This window comes from Octodon degus, unplaced genomic scaffold, assembly GCF_000260255.1.
Source record: "Octodon degus isolate 3935 unplaced genomic scaffold, OctDeg1.0 scaffold00026, whole genome shotgun sequence".
Taxonomy (NCBI): Eukaryota; Metazoa; Chordata; class Mammalia; order Rodentia; family Octodontidae; genus Octodon; species Octodon degus.
The window spans coordinates 5,262,358-5,284,752 of NW_004524602.1; the positions used below are offsets into that span (position 1 = coordinate 5,262,358).

General features: G+C 37.3%; 1 protein-coding gene across 4 annotated transcripts in view; it reads left to right on the forward strand.

Annotated features, from left to right (window-relative positions):
- Myo9a (myosin IXA) overlaps nucleotides 1-22,395 on the forward strand; it is a 227,184-nt gene that overhangs the window by 31,629 nt on the left and 173,160 nt on the right. For all 4 annotated transcript variants that reach the window (XM_023712466.1, XM_023712464.1, XM_023712465.1 and 1 more), the window contains exons 4-6: nucleotides 6,695-6,784; nucleotides 11,304-11,420; nucleotides 15,111-15,245. In XM_023712466.1, coding sequence (XP_023568234.1) covers nucleotides 6,695-6,784; nucleotides 11,304-11,420; nucleotides 15,111-15,245 — 342 coding nt within the window. The remainder of the gene's footprint in view (nucleotides 1-6,694; nucleotides 6,785-11,303; nucleotides 11,421-15,110; nucleotides 15,246-22,395) is intronic.

Sequence of the window (22,395 nt, forward strand, 5' to 3'; positions counted from 1 at the left end):
ATGTGTATATTTTTTTTTTTTTTTGGCAGAACTTGGGATTGAACTCAGACCCTTGTGCTTGCCAAGGAAGCACTTATTTTACTGAGCCATCTTCCCAGCCCCAATAGATGTGTATATATTGTTGTGTTATGATACTTTTATCTCTTTTGGGAAAATACCTAGACGAGGAACCTGTGGTTTTTGGTTTTTTTGAGGAATCCTGATTTCCATTTGGTTGTACTGATTTATGGTCGTACCAGCAGTGGGGAGGGGTTCTTTTCCCCAAAAGCCTTGCTAGCATTTGTTAATGGTTCATTTGTTGATGATAGCCATTATTTCTGGTGTGGGATGGAATCTCAATCTTGTTTTAATTCTTGATGTTATTTCTTGTGTAATAATTGGAGTTCTGTGCAAAAAGTCTTTGCTTACACTGTATCTTCAAGACTTTTATCTATTTTATTTCCCAGCAGATTAGGTGTTTCTGTTTTAATATTTAGATCTTTGATCCATTTTGATTTTAGTTTAGTGCATGATGAGAGATATGATCTAGTTTTAATCTTTGTCATGTGGAAAGCCAGTCTTCCCTGTATGCACAAATGCTTGATGTAAGAACAATATAGAAAATGACAAAATGATTACTGTTAGTTTGCCACCTTTAACCATAGGTACAAGATTTATAGTTACATAATAAAATCAAATAAAAATTATAAATATCCATTCATTAAAGTGATTTTAGCCTTGAAAGAATATCTTAAAAAGATAAGAGGAAAAAAAAATAGAACAAAAGAAGAGAAGATTAGAAGCAAGGCTGACAAAGGAAGAATATTCAATCTTTGGGAAACTGGAGAAAAAGATAGGAAGGAAAGCAAGATTGTAAAATGAAAAACAATAAACGTAAACTAAAAAGTGTTCATACTCGGGAACAAAAACAAGAACAACAGAAAACCCGTCAAAAGTAAAGAAAAAATTCTGAGATTTCAAGTCTGTGGTTCAATTCAGGGTGTGTCTCTGCTGTCAGTGATAGACAAAGGAGGCAGACAGAGCACAGATCCATACTGAATGATCCTCCAAGGCCTGCAGTAGGATTATGGTGGCATGCCAATTCTGGTAGTTTCAGCTTTGTAGAAGTTGAGGCTGATCCTGGCCTTTGTGGGATTGGATGTTTCTTGCAGCTTGACATTAGCTCCCTTACCCTGGGCATCTCTGGATGTCCCTCACTCAGTCATTGTGGAATTTCGACACTGGCAGCCCTGAAAAGAATCTACCTCATGGTCACTTTGAGCACTGGGTTCAGTTGGCCCTTCCATAAAATATTGTCCATGCTTAAACAAAGCAATCAGGATGCTGTGGTTGGATCCCCAGATCCTCAAGCCTTACCAGACCTGCCCTGAAGGCATCCTGAGCCAGGGGTGGGGGGTGGGGGGTGGGGGTGGTGAGCGGGGGCACGACGACACAAAACACTTCATAAAATATTGTCCAGCCAAGCGCACATTCCAGGCGACAGAGTCAGTTGGACTGGGGTCAGTCAGATGTTATTGTAGTGCATAGCATCTACTGCTGTGTTTCACTGGTGTGTTTCTCCTTGGAAACATCTGGAATTACTCGCCCTCACTCTATCTTTGTAGATTCAATCCTCTAGTTTCACTCTGTGAATCAGGAGCTGGGGAGAAAGTACAGTAGGCTACATCCTTTTTCTGAATTGTGGTCTGTCTCTTCATTTTCTCTGTGGGGCTCCAGTTTTCCCTTCAGATTTTATTTTCTAGTTTCTGGATAACAAATCTTGGGACTTCCCAGAAATCCTCAATGTTATTGTACTGTGCTGTTTTTGTCACTGTAGTTTTAAATCCAGGATTATGATTAACCCTGTTTAGGTCTTGTCACCCAGGATTGCTTTTGCTATTCTGGTTTTCTTGTGTGTCCTTATAGATTTAGGATATTTTTCATCTAGTTTTGATTTGAGAGAAATGCTGTTGGTATTTTAGCTAGGCTGGCATTACATCTGTATGAAAGTTTTAATAGGACTTCATACTGATGTTTCTAAAAAGCCAACCTTACATGGATCATTCTAGCTTTTCCTTTGTATATCTGCAAATTTCCACAGGGAAAACCTTCCCCCTGCTTTTGCCATCCATTTGTTCATTTATTGTGGTGCACATTTACAGTAGTATCAGAATTGTTAACCTATACCCTTATGGGAAATGACTCTATGACTGAAATATAGTGCTTTTTTTTTTTTTTTGTGGAACCGGGGATTGAACTCAGGCCCTTGCACTTGCTAGGGTAGCACTTATTCTACTGAGCCACCTCCTCAGCCCCAGTATAGTACTTATGAACATTTACTCCTACACACCCCACTCATTTCCAGAGTTGCTTGGCTCTTTATCCTTTCCTCTCCTCATTTTGTTGAGTTTGTTTTATACATTTGTCATACATTTTGTAGACTCTTGTGGCCTGTATTTCTTCCTGGAATCTCCTAATATGTTAAATAACTTTTTAAATTTGTGTGTATTATAGTTCACTTTTTGTACTGAATTTCTTTTTTTAAATGTGTTTAGTACAGGGTCTCATTACACAGATGGGACTTGTGGTGATCCTCTTGTTTTCAGCCTCCCAAGAGCTGGGATTACAGTTGAGCACCACCACGTCCAGTCTTAATCATTGTCTCCTGTCTTGGGATCAATCCCCAGTCCTTGGGTCTGCCTAAGCGGGCACTTTAATCCTCTGAAATACCTGGCTGGTCTCTGAAGTTTTTTTTTTTTTTCTGTTGTTTTGTTTTTGGCCGAAAAACCAACAACAACAACAACAAAAAATGGGGATTGAACTGAGGCCCTTGTGCTTGCCAGGCAAACACTTACTGTACTGAGCTATCTCCCTGGCTCCCTTGAATTGGTTTTGACAATAGTGTGAAGTCCTTTGTTCACCATTATGGTGTAATACAGCAGAATATCACTGGTCTGACCCTGTGCTTTACTTGTTCACACCTCCCTGTAAAATGCTGGTGACCATTGATCTTTTCATTAGCTGTTAGAGATTTGTCCTGTGTAGAATGGAAGGTAATTTGAATCATATAGAATATAATATTTTCAGATTGACTTACTTTATCGAAAGGGCTTTTAAGATTCATCTATGTATTTTATGGTTTGGGAGCACATTTCTTTTTATCTGGGGTAAATGGTCATTGCATTGGTATACTGTAGTTTGTTTGTCCATTCACCTTTTGAAGCACGTCTTGATTGTTATAGTTTTGGCATTTAGGGTGTATGCTTTTTCCAACTAAAATACTATGTACTTTCACTCTTTCTTGGCTCATATGCCATTTTCTGGAGTTTAACCTTAAATAGTCTTAACCAACTGTGCATAGAGCACTTGCTCTTTCTTAGTATAATTAACACATTCACAACAGGGCCATAATTTTATGTCTCACTGCCAGGTGGCTCTGGTGTGAGTGTGTTACATTCCTGCTGCTTTGAGCTACATATGTATGGTGATATACACATGACTGTCCCATTGGGTGACATGGGGCGGTTCTGTTTGGTGGTATAAAGCATCTGATGGGGTAAGTCAGACCTGGTGGCTTGAACCACCAATGGTTCAAACTAGTGGGAACATGTTTGGGTTTTGTAGCATGAAGTTACTTGTTCATGAGTTACTGTCTATTGCAAGGTGGCAGTGTTCTTTGAGAGCAATGGATTCCTTCTTATTTTTCTAAATGCGGTGTTTTTTCTCTACATGTGACTGGGCATTGCTCATTAACTTTAATGGGATGATATCCTGGTAAAAAGGGCAGAAGGGGAGTACCTTGAATTGAAAGTAGACTCATTGGAAAGAATTTCTCTGAGGTGGACCTTGGTTTTTGAAGGTTGTAATTTTGAAATTCATGAAGGTCAGAGAACAGGTAGTGTTTCAGTTTTAGTTTTAGCCAAGTACTTGATATTAGGATCACACAGGACATTGTTGCTGGGTGTTGTATTTTAAATCTAGACATTCAACAAGTATGGTACCAAGTAGGAAAAAAAAACAGGCGTAAAAGAAAATTCCTCTAATCTGATTAAAAAAAGGTAAATAGGGCTAGCCAGATAGTTCAGTGGACTGAAGTACCTGCTTAGGCAGAGCATAGCAGCCAGGGTTCGATCCCCAGTATGCTGTCCTGGCCGTGCCCCTAGGGCACGCTGAGACATTGACTGAGACTGGGCATGGTGGTGCACGCCTGTAATCCCAGCACTTGGGAGGCTGAAAACAAGAGGATCATTACGATCTGTGTAGTAAGACTGGACCCTGTACTAAATACTTAAAAAAAAAAAAAAAAAAAGGGAAAATCATATAGCATACTTGACAGAAAGTTTGAAGCTGGGCATGGTAGCAATCCCCAGCACTCAAGAGGTTGAGGTGGGAGGATTGCTGTGAATTTGAGACCAGCCTGGGCTACAGTAGTAAGTGTAAGCCTACCTTGGACTACCTGGTGAGACCTTGTCTCAAAAAAATTTATTGATTTGACATGTGTTGGTGGTGGTAGGTTAATATCTTCTGTTATAAAATAACAGTACATTGTTTAATGAGTAACCTGTATAAACAAATACAGTAGTATTTACCTAAAACAATAAAATAAAATAACAATACAATGGATAACACTTTATAGCTTTCCCTTTACTAATGAATATTTTTTGTTTTATATATTTTGTGTTGTCTATGTTATAGTTTGTTGTCTAGTTGTCCCCTGCAAAGTCTCATGCAGTCATTGGTGCAGGCATCTAGTGTTTGTGATTAGTTCATGATCCAATGCTGGGATTATGGGTATGTGTGTTGCTACACCCATGGATAGCCTGAATGGCAATATAAGGAAGGGAGAGAGGCTCTGCCTCTGCTGCCACAACTGCTGTTCCTCACTTTTTGCTCTTGCTGCTTTTGCTATTTTTCATTGCCGTGAGCTGCTGCCCTCTGTTATCTTCCACTCTGCCTTGGAGCCAGCTGATTATGAACTGAAACCTCCACAAACTGTCAGCTAAATAAAAATTTCCTTCCTTAATTCTGGGTGTCAGCAGAATTAAGCAACAAGAGAAAAGTACCTGAGACAGTCTACATAAAATTTTATGAAATATATTTGTGTTATATGTGCATGCTTTCCCTTGTTTCACCATTTCATGTCCATCAGTGTTTTAAAGTTAGAGTCTGATAATACTACTTATAGTCAAGATCTGACAAAATGAGAGTATATTGGAAAGAATTGTGTATGGGAGTGTGGCCGTAGTCTATACAGCGGAAAATGTGTACAGTATAAACTGATAATTCCATTTTTTGGTTTGTTCTTCCAGGAACTCTGAACTGATATATAGGAATATTCATTAGAGCTAATTTTTTTAATTTAATTTTATTTATTTATTTATTTTACAAAATCTCAAAACAAGATTTTAGGAGAGTAGCAATGGTTAGTACATTGTGTATTGTTACTGCCAAAGTAGTTTCTCATATTACAAGATATAGGCAAGAAATAATAAATAAACAACATAGGTACAAACCTCTGTTTTTTTTTTTTAAGTCAACAGAAAATGGAAATATACTTTTTAAAGTTTCTAATACTAGGAGAAGATATCATACAATGTCTTTTAAATAAATTATAAGTCAAAGATACAGTATAAATCTTAGAACAAAAATTAAGATTAAGCAATATTCAGAAAATTAAATGTTTTTTTTTCAAAGTTTTATTGATAAACAGATAGCAATGAGACAGTTTCAAATCAAATCGGAAGTACAGTTTCAACAAATAATACACTGCATATATTCTTCTTAGTGGTTAAATGCTGTACAAGATGCGGACTTGTGATCCTATTTACAAACACCATTAGAACAAGTCATTCTATTCATTAAGAGAATGCAACTATATATCTATCCCAACCACTTTGAATACACAGATACAAAATGGACATTTATAGGCATACCCTAAGAGCTAATTTTTAAAAGTACAAAATTGTAGATAGTGTAAATGTGTTTATAAATAGTGCAAACATAGTATATTTATCCTGCGGTGTGTTAGAGCAATTGAAATGAATAAACTTAATCTAGATGATCAACTTAGTTATGTCAGTATAAAACAAGTGCTTAAATAATACATGTCAGATTCATGATAACATATCCTGTGGGGGAAGAATGAGAATGGAGGAAGTATCAGCTTTATCTTAAAATTTAATGTGTGTGAATAAAAAGAAACATCCAAAATAAGAATAGGGACTCATTAGAAATACTCCTGAAATTCAAAAAGTACCAACACATTTAGGTGTTTATCCCCAGGTTTTGGGATTATGATTGATCATTAAATATTTCTGTTTACTGTTCTAAACTTCATTCTGCACAATGAAACATCTTTCCATTCTGATCAGAAAGCAGACTTTAATTTTTTTTTTTTTTAAAACCGGGCATTGAACTCAGGCCCTTGTGCTTCCCAGGCAAGCGCTTATTCTACTGAGCTATCTCCCTGGGCCGCAGACTTTAATTAAAAAAGTCCTATTTCTTATTTATCTGTGCCTCTTTACCCTTTAGGGGAAGGAATTGGGGTGAATGGATATCTAAATTCCACTGTGGCCATCATTAAAATTGCCAGTTTTTTTCCTGTCTGTTTTATTATTTGCTAATTTCATTAAGTCTTCCTTTATTTGGTTTTTCAGTAAGGTAATTCACTTTTTTCCAAAGTCTTATGTACTGCTTTTACTTTTCTGCTGTCTAGGTTAAAGAAGAGATGCTGTTTGAATCATTGGTTACAAGGAAGACGGTAACAGTAGGAGAAAAGCTCATCTTACCATACAAGCTGGCAGAGGTAGGATTTTCTTTGAAATAAGAACATTCTGGACATTCTTAGAAGTTTCTGTTAGTGTTTTTTTCTTTTAATGAAATGAAAATGATAGTAATAGAAAATATTAATTGAAATCTGTTCTAGGTCTTTGAAATTTGAATGAATTTTCCATTGACTTGGAAACTTAAAATTGAATGTGATTTTGATGAAACTTGCATTTCTCTCCCGGCATCTTAGTCTCCTAACCATTCTAAGTTTCATATTTTTAATATGGGAGAGAGAGAAGAGTAGGTAGAATAATAAACCAACAGTATTTGACTTGATTGTTCCTTCTCAAGACAGTTTCTTCAGTTGTAGCCCAGAACATTATACTTAGTTGGTTTACTTTTTAATTGTTGGCCACTTCTTTACAGTTCCTTTTCCTTTCCTTCTGTGTCTTCCAAAAGCAGGGGTATGCTGAGACACAGTGTTTATTTTGTCTTCTCTATATTTAAATCACCCACTCACATGGCTTTAAATATCGTATGTATACTGAGCCTGCCAGCTGAGGTTTTGTGTTTTTTGGTTTTTTTTTTTTTGTCTGCTTTGTTTTTCTGTGATAGGGTCTCTTTGTGCAGTTTAGGCTGGCCTTGGGCTCACTTTGTAGCCCAGGCTGATCTTGAACTCCCAACTACCCTCCTGCCTCAGCCTTCAGAGTGCTAGGATTACAGACATGCTCCACCATGCCCCGCTGGTATATAGGATAGGACACTTACTGAAAGAGACTCATGTAATTTTATGAAAGTGATGAGAAATCAAGTGATAATAGTTTTAAAATTAGGAATATGAGGTTAAAAGATTAAGAGAGAAATGAGAGAATGGTTATTGGAACTCCAGAGAATGTTTTTGCAGCTGGTATTGATCCATTTTTGCACTTCGGTTACCCTTGCTTACCTCCATGTCCTTATTGTTACTTTTACGATCTCTCACTATTCAGAGCTCCCTTCTAAATAATAAAGAAGCCAAATCTTTAAGAGCTTTTATTTTTATATAAAGCTTGGTGATTTTATATTTTCTTTTAGAACTTTTTTTATCACAAAATGTTGTTTTGTTTACATTGGCCTTGATACTCAGCCCCACCCAGGCCTGCCTCCCTGCCTGCCTCCCCCCTCTCTCCTTCCCTCTTTCCTTCCTTTCCTCTTTCCCTCCCTCCCTCCCTCCCTCACATCCTTCCTTCTACTCATTCTTGGGGTGAAACCCTAGTACTTTCTGTTTTTGTTTCATTTCAAGACATTAAGTCACTAAGTTATCCAGGATAGTCTCAAACTTGTGATCCTCTCAGTGCTGGGATGACAGGTGTGCACTCTTCCACCCAGCTTGTCATTATTATTATTATTATTATTTTTTGTGAAACCAGGGATTGAACTTGGGCCCTTGCACTTGCCAGGGAAGTGCTTATTCTACTGAGCCATCTCCCTGGCCCCTTTATTATTTTTTTAAAGGAGCACTTTGGCTGCAGTATGGAGAATCAGCTGAGGAAATGTTTCTTATATCTGTAGAGATCAGCAATTTAGTACAAAACAGTTTCATCTTGACAGGTCCTGTGGATCATGATCTTGAGATGGGTTATTTGGTCTTAGGGACTTACTAGGCTGACATCAAGATTTCTTTTAGATCTTTGATCTGAGGCTTGAAGTTCTCTTCTGAGCTTATAGGCTGTGAACTCATAGGCTGAGGATTTAGATTTGGTTCCTTGAAATTGTGGGCCTTAAGTACTTTATGTTGTTGGCTTTCTGTCAGACACCACCCTTACCAGCTGGAGGTTGCTTGCCGTTTCTTGCCATGTGGCTCTCCCACAACATGGCAGTTTACTGCTTCAGTGTCAGCAGAACTCTGATAAAAGCACCCAATTCCTTTTAAAGAACATTCTCTTTAAGTTCAGGCCACCTAGAATATGCCTTATCTTCACTCAGAAATCAGCCGTTTTAGCCTTTAATTACACCATTAAAATTCCTTCACCTTTGTAATGCAACATAAGCTAATTATAGGAGAGAAATCCATTATATTTGTAGTTTATACTTAAGGGAAGAGATTCATACAGGGGATAGGAATCTTGGGCGCCATGTTAAAAGGCAAGGATAGGTGTAGAGATAATGAGCTCAGAAGCTGTGCAGTGAGCAGAAAGATGTTTGCTTTGTTTGCAGTAGTGATACATTGATTTTAAAAAAATGAGATGGTGAAATGAACAAGACTTAGTGATATTTACAATAATGGGAGGCAGTAAAGGAAAAGGAAATATTAAAGATGAGTCCCAGGTTTTTGCCTTACACAGCTGTAGGAATATTACCCTTCAGTTGATTAGGAAGCCCTGAGTGAGGTCTTGTTGGAGATGGGGACTCTTACTTGGTGTCTCACTGGGCCTTACTAGTTAGGCTAGGTAGTACTGCGTGGCAGATCAAGGGGTGGGAGTATTGCCTGGAAGTTGGAGAATACATTGGGGATATATTGCTGTATTAGGATTCTGTGTGACTATCTTTTAAAATGGTACTTAATAAACAAATAGGCAGATTTTAGTTTTTATTTTCTATGTTATTTTATCAAAATGGTACTTATAAATGAATAGGTGGATTATAGTTTTTTAATCTGAAAATCTTTTTTCTATCTGAAGGTCTATTTATTTATTTATTTATTTATTGGCGGAACCGGGGATTAAACTCATGCCCTTGAGCTTGCCAGGCAAGTGCTTATTCTACTGAGCCATCTCCCTGGCCCCTTGAAGGTCTTTTTATTAAAACTTTAACCAATATATAAAATTTATTTTATCAACTCATGCTAATATTTTGTCTTATGCTTATTTATTACAAAAATCTTTTACTTTGCTGAATTTGATCAGACTCTTCATTCCCCACATCTCTGGGGAAAAATAGTAGTGCTGTTCTAGTACATAGTGTATACATTCTACTGTTTTTCTGAAATATGTTGAGATACTTACCTTGATAACATATTTGGGAAAAATAGTAGTGCTGTTCTAGTACATAGTGTATACATTCTACTGTTTTTCTGAAATATGTTGAGATACTTACCTTGATAACATACCTCAATATAGAATTCTGGGGTCAAATCCTGCTTTCTCTTGAGAATTCTTTGAAGAATTTCCATTTATTTTCAAGTTTCTACTGTTGAACATAACTCACAATCATTCTTTTGTTTCTTCTGTGGGTAATTAAATTTGGGTTTAGAAACTTAAAGATATAGATATCCATCCATCCATCCATCCATCCATCCATCCATCCATCCAGTCTCATACTTGTAGCAGCCTTCTTGCCAAAGTGTTGATGTTGTTTTTTGTTTTTTTGTGAAACCAAGGATTGAACTCAGGCCCTTGCGCTTGCCAGGGAAGCGCTTATTCTACTGAGCCATCTCCCCGGCCCCTTTCGCCTAAGTGTTGAGATTACAAGCATGCAGTACCATGCTCTACTAAGTCACTTAATTATTTTCTGTGTATCTCAGAAGAGGAATAATGTTTTCTTGAGAATACAAGCTTCAAAATAAATCTTTAGGGCTGATGAGATAGCTCAGCGGACTAAGCTACTGCTTTGGCAAACGCAGGGACAAGGATTCAATTCCTGTCCCACATGCTGCACCTGCCCTGCCCTCAAGGTGCACTGAGCCAGCGAGAGTCAGAGCATGGTAGCATGGCTTTAATCCTAGTTCTGGGGAGGCTGAAAACAGGAGGATCACTATGAGTCTGAGCTCCGTAGTGAGACCTTGTACCAAATACGTAACATGAAAAAGCAAACAAAATAAATCCTTAGATAATAATATTAATTATTAGGCTTTGTATTCTTTGAAATGCCTGGACTTAGTTCAGTAAAACATGCAATTTTTTTTGAATTTTCTTCAATAGAATTCTATTTTTTAGGATAATTTCAGACTTAGATAGATTGTACAGAGGATTTCCATAAGCTGGAGAGGTCTTGAAGTGAAGGAAAAATTAAAAATTAACTTCCTAGCTCCATAGTGAAAAGACTACTCAGTGCGGGGCCCCAAGTAATTCTAGAGGCTACTGTGGCTGACAGGCAAATGCAGTTTGGGATATAGTTGTGGTGGAATTGTGTGTGTGTTTTAAGTGTGAGAATGGGAGCAGTAGTCCATGGATACTAATGCACACTTGTTGCCATATTTTTCTACCTAAAATACAATATTTTTTTCTGTACTAGCTGGTAAGGCCATTTGTGTGTGTGTGTGTGTGTGTGTGTGTGTGTGTGTGTGTGTTTAAATACTATATACCCTAGCTTTTAGTAAAAATGATTTGAATTTTGTGACCTACATTTTGTTTTTGTTTCATGACAGTTTTAGCCCACATACACTGAGTTGTACTAAATTAAGAATATATGTAGAAAATTTCAATTACAGGCTATTAAGAGAAAAATCAACTTTTTAAAAAAATCAGCTTCTAATTGAATCTAATAGGCTTTCTTGAATGAGATCAAACATACTTTATCATGGTGTCTTAGTTTACTACCACTTCCACTTTATACTCATTCTTTTTCTTGTCTTACAGGCTGTGACAGTCAGGAACTCTATGGCTAAGTCTCTCTATAGTGCCCTGTTTGACTGGATTGTTTTTCGAATTAATCATGCACTTTTGAATAGTAAAGATTTGGAGCACAATGCCAAGGTAAAGATACATTGCATTTTAATGTATTTTCCCTCAAAACTGTTCTATTAAAATTGGGTAATACACTTTTATAATTAACTTTTTGATTCAGGGTCTCTCAGTGTAGTACAGGCCATGAATTCACTTTGTAGCCCAGGTTGGCCTTGAATTTGGTTGTCCTCCTGCCTCACCCTCCCAAGTGCTGGTATTACAGGTGTGTGCCACTTTACTTGGCTAATACATATAATTTTAAAGCACTTTATTACATGGAGGTGTATATTATCCCCTTCTGATATTTATTATCTTATTCATAGGAACTCTTCTATCTTACCAGACCTTTTGTTTTTTCCTTTTTCCTTATATGCCAAATGCATGTATATTCACAATTGCTTTTAAAAAGATGAATAGAATTGATGAATAGAATTAATGATGTCTGTATTGCCTCAAATTTTTATGTTATCTCTTGAAATACATTCTGTGTCATTACATATCTGAATTTTTTTAAAAAAATTATTTCTGGTACTCAATATTGAACCTAGGACTTTGTATGTGCTAGGCAAATTACTTACTGAGCTGCATCCCCACTCATTGTTTGTAATAGTTTTGTAATATATAATATGTACCATTAATTCTCTTATTAAATTGAATTTTTTTTCTTTCTTTTTTTCTGGTACTGGGAATTGAAGTCATGACCTCACACTTGCCAGGCAGGTGCATATGTCACTTAGCTATCTTTCTGACCCCATAATTTTTTGTCTTATTATGAATAATACTGTAGCATTTTTGGTTTTTTTTTGTACTGGGGATTGAACTCAAGACCTTGCACTTGCCAGGCAGATGCTTGTGCTGCTGAGCTATATTCCTGGCTTCTTTTTGATTATCTTTGAATACCTTTCTCTAGGATAAGTTCTTCATTTCTGAATTGCTAAATTTAAGACTACCATATATTTTTTAAAAATTTGATTATAACTTTTACAAACTGGTTTCTAAAAAGGGCTATATACATCTGTCAGCAGTACATTAGAGTGTTCATTTCCCTATTTTTACCATATTGAATATTATCATTATTTACATCTCCTAATATGATATGTGGAAGGACTCAGGTTGATTAGTCCTAATCCTGCACAGCTATCCCTTTGTTTCCCCCTTGTGTTCCAGAGAATTGGACCCCAAGGCCTTTGCACTAAGAATTGGACCCCAAGGTCTTTGCACTCATGATCCTTTTTATTTTTTTTCATTTTTGAGACAGAATATCCCTAAATAGCTGTGTTGCTCAGACTGGGCTCTACTTTTTGATCTTCCTGTATCAGCCTCTCAGAGTAGTGGAATTACATGCGTGCACCACCATGTCTGGCCTAGTTACTTGAATTTGTTCATGCTGTGTTTTTGTGACCCTATGTTTGAAGTTTTTGAGCAGTTAACTCATTCCTTTGCTTTATTGTTTTGGTTTTATTTATTTATTTATTTATTTATTTTTTGTGGAAACGGATCAAACTCAGGCCCTTGCGCTTGCCAGGGAATTGCTTATTCTACTGAGCCATCTCCCCTGCCCCTATGTTTTTACTTATAAAGAAAGGCGTTGTCCATGATTATAAAATTTTCAACATTACAATTTTAAAATACAATTTTTAAAATTGTTTTTATGTATTTAGTACAGGGTCTCAACATTCAAGTAATTTAGCTGTTTGGCAAACATAGATTAGAGTTTAGTTTTCTATTTCTGGATATTTAACTTCTAGAATTTATTTATTTATTTTGCAGTACAAGGGATTGAACTTCCTGGTACTCCTGATCCTCCTGTTTTCAGCCTCCCAAGCGCTAGTATTACAGCTCTGCGTCACCATGCTCAGTCTCAGTGATTGTCTCAGTGCACCCTGGAGGTGGGGCCGGCATGACACTGGGGGGTTCAAATCCCAGTCGCTGAGCCTGCTGAGGCAGGTGCTTTAATCCACTCAGCTATCTGGCCGGCCCCATATTGGCTTATTTTTGAAGGGCATTAGTTTTTTTTTAAATAAAGGATTAGACTTACTCAGAAGAATTAAACAGACTACTTGGTACAGACTTTCAAAAATTCTCTTAAAGTATATCATTACATTCATTATGTCAGTTTGCCCAGTATTTCTTAGCACCAGTGGAGAATAATTTGTTTTCATTCAGCCAAAATAGTTATACCAATTACATTTCAAGAATGGGAATGAGAGATGAAAAAGATATATTTATTATGCAAATATTAGAGCTAAATCTATATCATTCATAGTACAAATGTACAAATTCTAGAAGTTAAATATCTAGAAACAGAAAGATAAACTCTAATCTTTTTTTTAATTGGTTAATTTGTTTTATTTTATTTTATTTTATTTTTCTCAAAGTTTTATTGATAAATATCTAATCTATTTTTGCCAAACAGCTAAATATTTGAATGTTGAATTTAGGAGGCAGACACTGAGAATGAGGAAGATTGATGTTTTTCTTTATAGTCTTTTTAGGAGCTGTTCAACATTTTAAATGTTGTATTTCTTTTTTTAATAATTTAATTTTAAGACTGGGGAGATAGCTCAGTGCTCTAAGCACCTGCCTGGCAAGCATGAGGACCAGAGTTCGATCCCCAGTACAGCATGCTGTGCTAGCCCTGAAACAGTGTGATGGCGTATACCTGTAATCCAAGCTCTGGGGAGGCTGACACAGAAGGATCACATAGGAGTCTGAACTGTGTAGCCAGACCCTGGGACAAATAACTTAAAGAATTTAATTGTAGGGTCTTTCTTTCTTTCTTTTTTTTTTTTTTTTTTCTTTTTTTTTTTTTTTTTTTTTTTTTAAGGGAAGGGTCTACAGGGTGTTCAGGGTCTCACTACTAGATTGGACTCATAGTGATCTGCCTGTTTACAGCCTCCCAAGAGCTGGGATTATAGGCGTGTGCCACCACTCCCAATCTCAATTGCTGTCACACTCAGGCCTGGGGATCAAACCTCTGACCCCTGCACTTGCTTGCAGGAGCTTTAATCTGCTGAGCTATTGGCTGGCCCTTTAATTGTAGTTTTAAGAAATTACATGATTATGTGTCTTTCTCTATCTCTGGTCTTTCTGAATCTGATTACATATGCCCTTGTTAATTTAGATCTTCAATCAGTATTTCATTTTGGGGGATATAGAAGTAAAGAGGAAAAGTTTAATGATCTTCTTGGGATAGCCAGGAATAATTTAGCTTTGGTGATTTTTTTACTTAAATTCCCTTTTGAATTTTTTCAGTTATTGTTTCCATTCCTTCTTGGAATTTAGGGATTTCTCAGTTTAAGGATTTCTGAAATGAATATAATAGGCCACTAGCTCTATAGCTTGTACATTTTCTCTAACGTTATCCAGAAATTGGATAGTTCAAACCTTGGTTATATTTTTATAATTAGGATAAAAGTAAGATGAAAATAAAACCAAAATAGTTGTTGATTACTTTTTGTTTGAACACGAGCCAGAAACAGTCTCCTTTTTATTTTTTTTTAATTTTAATTTAATTTCATTTAATTTTTTATTTTTTTTGGTGGAACCGGGGATAGAACTCAGGTCCTTGCCCTTACGAAGGAAACGCTTCTTCTACTGAGCTGTCTACCCAGCCCCCAGTCTCCTTTTTAGTGCTGCAGAAGTGAACACGTGTTACTTAGGAATGTTATTGAATAAATCTGAGCCTTCTTTTAACTAAAATGTTCTTTTGCTTTTCAGACTTTGTCCATTGGTGTTCTTGATATTTTTGGCTTTGAAGATTATGAAAATAATAGCTTTGAACAGTTTTGTATTAATTTTGCTAATGAACGTTTACAGCACTACTTTAATCAGCATATCTTTAAGTTGGAGCAAGTGAGTACCTAAATATATGTATGCTTTCCCTTTACAGGTTTTGGGATCATATCGTGTGATAAGCATTTTAAATCTTGTATTTCAACACAGATGTGTGGTGCTTACAACATTATAAGCAAATGACAAATCAGAGCAGAGCTTTGGAAGCATGTCATACTTGTCATATATATAGTCAACAAGAGATTTTTTTTTACTACAGCACATCCTCTTTTGACTGCATTTTTGAATCAAACAATAGGTTTGTTTTGGGGTATTTTTGGTGTGGAGGATGTTGATTTTTAATTGGTATATGAGCTTTGTCATGTGTGTAATGTGAAATATGTTTGTTTCATTACTTTGGCTTTTTAGTCCTAGGATGGGATAGAAGAGCACATTAATAGGATCTTAAATCAGCACAAAGTGTATATCAAAAGAAAGAGGACAGTATGGAGAGACCAAGAAATGTAACTAGATATTTCTCAAGAGAATGTCAAGTTTGATTGAATTAGTATAAAAAAACATGTGAGTTTTAAGTTTTCATAAGAATTTTTAGAGTAAAAGCAGAGTCAGACTCTGTCTTGCTCTCTCTGTCTCTGTCTCTCTCTGTCTCAAAACATCATGCAATTTTAGGCTTAGGTTGAGATTATAATCAAGAATTTCTGTTTGTATGTGAGAACACTGGCAGCAACAAGGTTCATCATACTCAAGGAAAATGGGATAAAAAGGCTGCAATGGTTAAATTTACAAAACACAGAAAGGGGGGGGGCATCATTTTTATCATTGTACTTTGTAATTAGGACTTGTTTCTTTCTGACCTAGGCTTAAGTGCTCTATGTTGCTTAACGACTATACTGGCTGATTATTAGTTGCATAACAAGTATTAGTCTCAGCAACCTTGATGAATGCTTAAAATGCAACTTTTTAGCCAGATGCTACTGTAGTACCGTTAAGTGGCAATATTGTTTATGATAGCATTAGCTAAAATGTATGTAGTGTTACTTATCAGGAAGGTATAGATGATGCCTAAAGACGTTGAAATCTTAACCCTCTGGGTCTTTTGTTTTTGCTTGTAACCGAAAGCTGAGTTGAGGTTACTTCTGGATCTCTTGACTCAGTCTTGTGCTCTTTTAACTAGTCATGCTAAATACTTTTTATCTCTTGAAAGAATCTATGTGTTTGAGGGGCAGGGGAGTACATTTTGTTGACTGTTGTGTGGTTTTTTTGTACTGAGACTCAAACTCAGAGCCTTGCACTTGCCAGGCAGGTGCTGTGCTGCTGCACTGTACCCTGACCCTGTGTTCTGTGTTATTTTAGAGCAAAATATCAGTTCTGTGGATCATTAAACAGAAGACTGGTTAAATTACTTTTGAAAAAGGTGTTCTCTCATTACAAACTGAAATTATTCTTACATTTTCTAGAAATCTAGTTGTACAAGAGCCATGAGAAATGCCTTAACCATAAACATATTCTGTACAAATAAAATCTTACAATTAATGGAAAAGGTACTCAAAACTATTGTGATTGAGTGATCTCATTTACTTGCTATATTGAATATTATAATTTTGGATCTAATGGTTATGTCTTTGATGTAATTTTTGGGAAGGTTAGAGACCTTACACTTCTTTGCCATCTTGTCTTTTATTCTCTTCACTTCCTCCCATGTTTTTGCACTAAAAGTGGATTTGGTGTTAATGAGGGATTTGGAGCAGTTTAAATACTGAGTGTTTTATTCATATGAAAAGCACCAATATCTGGTATATAGCTATCCTGTCACTGTTGGATTCAAAAATTAAACCATGGGGGCTGGTGAGATGGCTCAGTGGGGCTGGTGAGATGGCTCAGTGGTCTAAAGCGCCTACTTAGAACAAGCTCAGCAAAGCACAAGGACCGCGGTTCAATCCCCCAGCACCACATGCCAGCCAGCCCGCCCCCTGGTGGGCTGAGCTGGCCACACACACACACACACACACACACAAATAAAATTAAAAAAGAAAAATTAAACCATGAAAGAAATTTTTTTAGGAAGAAATCATAATATTATTACTGTGGTTCAATTCTTAGTTTAGATCAGTAAACTAAGTTCTGAATTTTGTACAAGAGGATCATATAGGCATATAGGCTAGCAGGATGGTAAATGCTGCAGTTACATATAAGGTGAATGAATACTTGAAGTATGCAGTTAATGAGAGCCATCTACAAGTCTGGATAGAATTCCTGGGATGATTCTAAAGTATGGTTTTGATTGGTGAGTTGTAACTTGTCACGTTGTCAGTAGGTGAAAGATGTTTTAAGGGAAGGGAACAATGTATTAATGCCTCAAATATCATGCACAGAAGATGCAGACTTTTTATATCAGGGCAAAAGTTATTTAAATATATTTAGCAGGGGACATGAATGGGAAGTACGGAATATAGAGTCAAAAGAGATGAACTGTAGGTAATAAGGAGATAATCTGAAACCGTCTGGGTACATGTTTTTGAGTCCTAATTTCAAAGTAATGTGAGAAGTAATGTGGAATAAGAGACAGGCAGAATGAGTTTTGAGATTTGAAAACTCCTTTTCTATTCGCATTTATAATGTTGCCCTCTTTTTTGTTTATTTTATTGGGGTCTCACTATGTAGTCCAGGCTGGTCTTGAACTATGTAACCCAGGCTGGACTAGCTTGCACTTGCAGTGATCCTCGTGATCTTCTTGACTCAGCCTCTTGAGTAATGTTGGGATTATAGCATGCACTACCCGCCTGGCTATTGTCCTCTTCTTTACTTGCACATAATTAGCCTTCACACCCTTGATCCTTCAGGAATTTTTTTTTTCCAAGAGCAGTATTTATTTGTTCATTCATTCATTTCTTTTTTGAGACAGGATCTCACTAGTTTAAGCTGGTTTCAAACTTGTCTATCTCAGCCTCCCAACTTTATAGGACTGAAGATTCAGAACTATCCTGGATGAAGTTGCAGGATCCTGTCTTCACAGCAGAAGCGAACTTTGCTGGGTCAAATGTATTGAAAAGCTACATTTCAAATATTTGGCATTGTAGTGAAACAAAGCAATGGAGATGGTAGATCTTCCCAGAGAGTGGGAGGGAGTCTAGAAGAAGCAGTAGGGAGGTGGGAGGTTCAGGGCAGTGAAGCTGATACTATATTGGATACATCATCAAGTATTTGTCAAAAGCCCACAGAATGGCTAGATCGGGAGGTGCATGCCTACAGTCCACTTGGGTGACTAGGGCAGGAAAATTACAGGCTCAAAAGCAGTCTTGGCTGCTCAGTGAGATGCTGTCTCAAAACATAATCATTTATTTCATTTTTTGAGATGTGGTTTACTGGGTAGGTTAGGCTGGCCTTGAGTGCGCTGTCACCCAGGCTGCTCTTGAACTTGCACTGATCCTCCTGCCTCAGCCTTCTGAGTGTTGGAAATACAGCTGTATGCATGCCACCACACCTGGCAAAAATGTTTTATAAAACTTCTTTTAATGAGGTTTTTTTTGGTTTGGGTTTTTTGGCACTGGAAGTTGAACTCAGGACCTTGTGCTTGCCAGGCAAACACTGTATACCATTTGAGCTATAGCCTCAGTCTGAAATAATGGTAAAACAAGGCCCAAGGGCCAGCCAGCTAGCCCAGCAAAGCAAATTGAATATTAGTTATGTGCCAGGCATTGTGTTCAACTGCTCATTTAGATGCTCATGCCTTTCTAGAGCTGCTTTTAAGGTATCCTGAGCATCCTAAACATTGAAGATAGAAAATTTGGAGTGTAGGTATCTTCTCTGAGAAGTTTTAAAACCTGTTAAGTATTTGTTTTGCCCATTTTGCTTTTGGTGATGTGAGACTAGAAAATTCTTACTGATTTTACTTTGGATACTCCTGTCCCCCAACAAAATGCATTTGAAGGTAGTGGATTACTTTCAAATAAATAAGGGCCTAGAGAGTAAAAAGGAAATTTCAGCAGGCGAGCCCAGCATTTAGTAGGCAGCATTGCTTTGTTCTGACAGAAGGTTGCTGATTGGTTATAAGCCAGGCTTGGAGGCTTGAGGAACTGAGGAGGGTTTTCTGCTGACTCAAAAGCAAGGAGGGAGCCTGTGGTAACTTCTGTAGTTTTCTTTTCTTTCTTTTTTTTTTTTTTTGGCAGAACCGGGTATTGAACTGAGACCCTTGCACTTGCCAGGCAAGTGCTCACTCCACTGAGTGAGTGAAGGATTCTGGCCACTTCTGTAGACTAGGTTGAAATTCCTCCAAAAGGTTACATGTTAGGAGAAAAGGTGAACTTAATAAAGGGATTGAAGTCTAGTTTACATGATCCCAGTTGCTCATTGAGTTCAGATAGTGTTGTAATGCTCTTAGGCACCTGCTAAGAGTAGATTCAGTCTGTACTATAGGAAGAGATTATCTTCCTGCTTCAGTTACTGCTATTAAGAAAACAAAGAAGCCAGGCATGTTGGTATACACTTGGAATCCCAACTGGCATACATAGAACACTTCACCAAAAGCTGCAGAATGTACATTTTCTTTCCCCAAGTTAGATCAAAGGGACATTTACAAAATTTTATATAGTGAACCATAAAGCAAAGATCAAATTTTCAAGAGTTGAAGTTATACACATTTGAATACCATAATGACATTTTGGCAGAAATTAATGACTAAAAGATAACTGGAAAATACTGATATGATTAGTTAAGAAATGTACATCAGGGGCCTGCCCATTACCTCAGTTGAAGTGCCTGCTTAAGCAAAGGCAGTCAGGCTCAGGATATTGTGGTTCGATCCCCAGATCCTCATGCCTTTCCAGAGCTGCCCTTAAAGCATCCTGAGCCAGCCCCCCTCTTAAAAAAAAATCCTCTGTACTTAAAAAAAAAGAAAAAAAAAGAAGAAAAGAAATGTACATCAGGGCTGGCTATCAGGTAGCCCAGCACATTAAAGTTCCTGCTTAGGCAGACTCAGGGACCTGGATTTGATCCCCGGTGTGCCATACTGACCCTGCCCCCAGAGTGCACGGAGACAGTGAGTGAGCTGGGTGAGGTGGCACGTGCCTGTAATCCCAGCTGTTGGGAGGCTGAAAACAGGAGGATCACTACAAGTCCAATCTGTGTAGTGAGACCTTGTAGACCCTGTGTAAATACATGTAAAAAAAAAGAAAATGTCCATCTTAGTAGCATAGAAGATGGAAAAATTAGAATATATTTTGAACTTAATGAATATTTGATGGGCTATGACTAATACTATGTTCAGGAGCACATAGCATTTTATAGTTGTTTAAACTATTTTATGGTGTTAGAAGATGTTAATTTTGATTAGCAATGATCAAAATGATATGGCAGAAGTGATGTGGCAGAAGATCAATAATCTAAGCCAAAACAGAAAAGTAGATGAAATTAAAGTGAAAGTAAACATGCCATGGGAGGGGGGGTTCAAATTAAAAGTAATATACTTGATAAGATAAAGTAACGTTAAAAACCCTTCAAAACTTTATGAGAGAGACAGAGACAGGTAGGCAGACACATGATTGTAGCAGTCAGACCGACAGACGTGGAGTCAGGAATGTAGATAACCAGAAGCTCAGTGATAAGGAGGATATCACTGTGGCTCTTTTACAAACTGAAAATGTAATAGAAAACAATAAATACTTTTTTGTCATCAAATTGGGTTATCAAGTGATAAGGAAAAAAAGCGAAGGCCAGCCTGAACTGCAAGACCCTGTCTCAAAAAGACCCAAAACAAAAAACCTCAAAATATTAGCAGACAAAAAATCTGAACAAGATACAAAAAGGATAATACATCAGAACTAAGTGGAGGGCCGGTGAGATAGCTCAGTGGACTAAGCGCCTGCTTGGCAAACTTAGGGACGTGGGTTTGATCCCCAGCACCACATGCCAAGCCAACCACTGAGAACTGGGCATGGTGGTGCACTCCTCTAATCACAGCATTGGGGAGGCTGAAAACAGAAGAATAACTATGAATCCAAGCTGTGTAGTGAGACCCTGTACCAAATACATTAAAAAAAAAAAAAAAAATGCTGGCGATAAAACTCAGTGTACTAAGCGCTTGCTTAGGTAAGTGCAGGGGACAGGGTTTGATTCCTGACACCTCATGCTGCACCGGCCCCGCCTCCAGGTGCCCTGAGCTGGCGATGGAGTCCAGGCGTTGTGGCACACTTGTAATCCCACTACTAAGGAGGTAGAAATCAGGAGGATCACTGTGAGTCTGAGCTGTGTAGTGAGCACGCACGCACGCATACACACACACACACACACACACACACACAGAGAACTAAATGGAATTTTTTCTACTTTATTTTTTATTTTCTAAATAGTACAGGGTCTACGGGATCTCGCTACACAGATCGGACTCCTTGTGATCCTCTTGTTTTTCAGCCTCCCAAGGGCTGGATGCACATTACCACGCCCAGACTCTGTGGCCAGCTCAGTATGCCCCTGGGGCAGGGTGGTCAGGACAAGCTGGATATTGAACCCCAGTCCCTTGCCTGGGCTTTAGTCCACTGAACTATGTGGCCGGCCTTTCCAGTTTAGTTTTATTTGTAAATCTGAGCTACTTTAATTTCATGTGTTAACAAAACAAGGAATAATTTTTGATCATTTCAGTAGAATTGTAGCTTTTTTTGTGCTGAATGGTCTCAACTCCTGCTATATGGAGGAACACACAGATGTGTAGACTAAATAAGTGTTTTGCTTTGTAGCATCAGTTCTGCAGTGACTAAAATGAGTGAAGTTTCAGATGCTTCCAAACAAAATGCATATGTGTCTGAAATCTAAATGTAGTCAAAAAGTCAGACAAAAAGAACATATACTGAGTAGTCTTATTTAGATTATATTTATAAACAGATGAATTTTACCAAATACATTAGAAGATAATGTTGGGCACAAGAGTGTGGATGATTATTGGGGAAATCCTAATGCTTTTTGTTATGTTGTATGTTTATTTCTCATGCTACAAAACAAGAACTGTTGAGGTGGGCTTATTTTGATTTGGGGATGGCTTTTACATAATAATTTCTAATTGTTAAGAAAAATTATTTGTCTTTTTAAAATTAGGATAACTAGTTTTAAAGTAAAAAACATTACAAGGGTGCCGAGGAGATAGCTCAGTGGGATAAATGCCTTCCTGGCAAGTGCAAGGTCCTGAGTTCAATCCTTGGTACTGCAAAAAAAAAAAAAAAAA